Source organism: Limulus polyphemus, unplaced genomic scaffold, assembly GCF_000517525.1.
Source record: "Limulus polyphemus unplaced genomic scaffold, Limulus_polyphemus-2.1.2 Scaffold3644, whole genome shotgun sequence".
Taxonomy (NCBI): Eukaryota; Metazoa; Arthropoda; class Merostomata; order Xiphosura; family Limulidae; genus Limulus; species Limulus polyphemus.
In genome coordinates this window covers 43,283-47,736 of record NW_013669254.1, presented here as the reverse complement: position 1 = coordinate 47,736, position 4,454 = coordinate 43,283, and the positions used below count along the sequence as shown (strand labels likewise).

Sequence of the window (4,454 nt, the reverse complement as noted above, 5' to 3'; positions counted from 1 at the left end):
AGGTGACAATAAACCTAGAAACTCTCTCACAAACTCCAGTTTAAAAGTTAGCAGAAGATTAAGTGAAGCAGGAGAGAAACGGATGACAGCTGCACTGGAACCAGATGAAAATAGTAATGTAAAATAGAAAAGTTTTTACGCCCACTACTTAAATACTGTAAAAAAAAAAACATACCTTTTACAACATGTCCTTTCGTCATTTTTTTCTTTCCAATGTTTTCCTCGGGGCTCATTTTTCCCTACAAAAATAATAGTTAATATTATACTCCAATTGATAGTTTTTAGCTCACAAATTAAAAACATTTATACTTGTATTTTCAATTAAGTACAATAAATCAATACTGGAATCCTACACGGCTGAAAAAAATTTACAAGTGAAAAACCTCACACTTTGAATACCTGTTTGATTAGTAAGAAAACATCAAAATGTTATCTATACATCTTACATCCAATAATTTACAATTTAAGTTATTTTTCTGATGACAAGTGTGACAAAACATAACAAGATCAGGAATAATTTCAAACATGGCATTTTATAATTGGCCCAGTGCACATTCTGGTAAAAAAAGAATGTTTAACAGCATTTTCAAATATGAATAAATAAGAATAGAAAAGTAAAAACTGAAAACCTGCTAAAGAAGAGAATAATAAATATTATTATTATAGAATTCAAGTCTGAGTGTTACCAGTAACCTAAGTTATACTGCACCTGTTGAATAAGTACTTTTAGATTATTCAGATTCTTCTCTACTTGACTATGAAAGACCTATCAAACACAGATTAAGCAAGCCTGAACTCTAAGTTCATGTTGCAGTGTTTGTACCCCCCCAGGCAACAACATATAACTCTTTTAAAAGATGTCTCCATCACTAATTCGGGTTTGTCTAATATCTTTAGAATCTAGAACATTAAAGACTATAAATTTCAATACTTTCCATAACTTTTTATGTCTATGTGAAGTTGTGAACCCTGGCAGACAAACAATTTTAATTAGCCACTCTTTTACATTATGGCCATTTTACACTGATTAAAAAAATCAAAAAGAATAAGTATATATGATACTACAGAAATGTAAAAGTCACAAAATGCATAATGGTTTGAAAAATGTAGGACTGTATGTGGAACTTTTAATCAACAAGTATTATGTATTATGCTACATATATAATCCACAGTAAAAAGGCACTTGAACTAGAAGTTCACCTGTTTCACTGTAACTTGCATAGTGTCATTGGGATCCACAGACAAACCCATTTCCTCTAAGTTTTTATATACACTCTTCTTGGAGTTCCAAGCTTCTCTTATTGGCTGGCTGAAGAAAAAAAAAAGGACCATGAAGTGAAACACATTATGAAAACAAAAACATGAATAATTTTTTGACAAACATTATGTAAAACCGCTTGCGACAAAATATCTGGCTCACAGACACACACCCCAATGAAAGAATAGACCATTCCAAGCTTTTACTTGTTGTTAAATAAATGTTTAAACAACTCTATTCATACAAAATATTATTGTTTTAATTTTCAGTAAACTTTTTAGTCTAAATTATCAGGGCAGTTGTATCCTTAGAAATATAATGTTTATTGGATGTTACTAAAATGATGATGTATATGTTTATGTATCTTTCAATAGAAGTGGGGAACTCCAAAATGTTTGTGACTTAACCGAAAAGAAAGGTCTGTTGAAATTAATATCAGTTTTACTCTTAAAACCATTCAGGAATACAAATACAGAATAATAGGTGGAAAACAAAATTCAGCCCAACACAGCAAGTGTCTATGTGTAACTGGAAATTCAGCCCTACACAGCATCTTCATGTGACTGTGGAGGTTCAGCCCTACACAGCAAGTGTCTACATGTGACTGTGAAGCACACATATATTTACTTATTAAAAATGGACAGAAAAATGGGTTAGTTGATGATAAATATGATTTACTCTAATTGCTAGATATGGGTTTGTTTTGGGATGCTTGTTGTTTATATTATTGATTTGGATAATTTCTTGAAGTGTAATATCTCAAGCCTGCGATGGTTTTATTGTCTTGAAATTGTTACATATTCTACATTAAATCCTGTATGCTGAATCCAAAAATGATATCCATTTTTTCTCCATCACGTACAAATTTTTCACAAAACGTCATATGTACTTTTACATAAGTGAATCATTTTCTTTGAAAACGGGTCACATTTTGTTATACTTAAGATGTTGACAACCCCCGGCTATGGATTTCTCAAGACCAATTGCGACATGCGAGTCCTATCAATCATTTTAGAACCATGCAAAACACACCACTAGTATATAAATGGTTAATAGGCCACATGACATGTCATTTCTGGATAGTATTTGTTTGTGCGTGCACTTTGATATTTTTTTCTTTTCAATATTTAGCCCCCCAGTGGCACAGTGGTATGTCTGCGGACTTACAATGCTAGAAACCGGGTTACGAAACCTGTGGTTAGCAGTGCACAAATAACCCGTTCAAAGAAAGTCAAAAGATTTTCTCCTAGTGAAACCATGTTGATTATTCAACAAAATGAATTTGCAAAGCATCTTCTACGAGACTTTAAAAAACTATTCCCATCACCAATATAAAATCAATAGCTATATAATTGCCTGTAGAATTTGAAAAACAAAAATAAAATTAACCACCTTCCAATCTTCTGGCACCTGCCTACCATTTCTTACAACAACAATACTGAAACACTTCATCAACAAGAGTTTGTTTGTTTTTTGAATTTTGTGCAAAGCTAAACAAGGGCTATCTGTGCTACCCATTCCTAATTTAACAGTGTAAGACTAGAGGGAAGGCAGCTAGTCATCACCACCCACCGCCAACTCTTGGGCTAATCTTTCACCAAAGAATAGTGGGATTGACCATCACATTATAATGCCCCCATTGATGAAAGGGCGAGCATGTTTGGTGTGACGGGGATTCGAACCCGTGACCCTCAGATTGCGAGTCAAATGCCCTAACCACCTGACCATCATCAAGGGGCAATACTCATACATGATTATGTGAAGTGAGTATATTTTGAGAATCCAGTATGGACCACACTGTTAAGAGACAGACAGTAAGAGAGACTATGATAGACATCTCCCCACAGATAGGGTGTCAAAGAATGACTGCTACATTTTATGCATTCAAAAATCCAGGTGTCCAAAATTACAGTAAGAACAAACATACCTATTGTCATTTACTTAGCTTTATAATATGTTTGTAGAAAATAGACACACTTGTGTTCTAAAACATGCAGAAAAAAATGCTGCATTTTGATTTCGGTCATAATTCCCTTGACAAACAAATTTAAACTAATTTTGTCTCTTGTCCCATATTCTGTTTGTGGGGAGAGAAAATTCAAAATTTCTCTTCTTTTTCAATGTAATATAAAAAATAACTTGACCTGACTAAATCAATTCTTTGTGTTAATAAAGAAGAAATACATATACACACACACACTTTCCCCACGAATCTAAGTGTGAAATTCAGTTTTGATCTCAACTCTTTTTCATGCTTAGGCCTTCTTCTTCTTCTTGCTCAAAAATAGAAGGGACCCCGAGTACGATTTATACGCTACAGTGATAGTAAATGTAGCTACGCTGTAAAATAAAAGTACAAATACATATGTATAAAGTCGTGTTTATACTTATAATTACAATCTTCGTCACTTATGATATTATGTTAAAACTTAAATTAAAAGTAGAAACACTAGATCAAACTTAGGACAGTCAAGCTTAAGTATACGAATATACTTATGTAATAATACTAGTACAATTACCAGCTTATTTTAAGCCCTTTAGAGTTGATCATCTTTCTGTGTTTTTTCTTCTTGTTTACACTGTAGTTGTATTTTTTGCTCTTTCTTCTAGCTGTTCCTCTTGCCTTCCCCATTTTTAAATGTTTAAATTAATTTTATTCACACCAACATCTACCCCACGTGGAAAACGTTTTTTACGTGCCTTGTATGATTAGTTCCAATTGTAGCTATAGGTGGACAATTATACTTCTCGCATATTTGTATGCAATGATAAAAACAAATTGGTATACTTTTTTTTACAGCTTCTGTTTCCATTTCGTGTAAAAAAAAGGGGACTACTAACAAATCTTAATATTGTTTGATTAAATTTATTGCATGGTGATATTTCATACTGTAATCATTTGCTACACATTTGTTCAAAACGTCTATTATTAAAACTTTCCTATCTATTGTAAGCTAATTGTGTTGTCCACAACTGAAATGAGACCTGGCATAGCCTGGTAAATAGAGCGCTTGACTCACAAACCGTGGGTTGCGGGTTCGAATAACATTACCGAACATGCTCGCCCTTTCAGCCGTAGGGGCGACATAATGTGGTGGTCAAATCCCAAATCCGATTAGAGTAGTCCAGTGGCGGATCCAGAGTTGATCGAAAGGGAGGGCAACAACAAGGCGCGAAGGTACCCGCTAGCGCTTAT

General features: G+C 33.6%; 1 protein-coding gene across 1 annotated transcript in view; it reads right to left on the bottom strand.

Moving 5' to 3' along the window:
* The window catches only part of LOC106469761 (nucleolar protein 16-like), an 11,273-nt gene extending 7,303 nt beyond the window's left edge, over positions 1-3,970 (bottom strand). The window contains exons 1-3 of the mRNA XM_013930273.2: positions 3,778-3,970; positions 1,201-1,309; positions 176-239 (exon numbers count right to left, since the gene is read on the bottom strand). Coding sequence (XP_013785727.1) covers positions 176-239; positions 1,201-1,309; positions 3,778-3,890 — 286 coding nt within the window. The 5' untranslated portion in view covers positions 3,891-3,970. The remainder of the gene's footprint in view (positions 1-175; positions 240-1,200; positions 1,310-3,777) is intronic.
* Between the last annotated feature and the right edge of the window lie 484 nt (positions 3,971-4,454).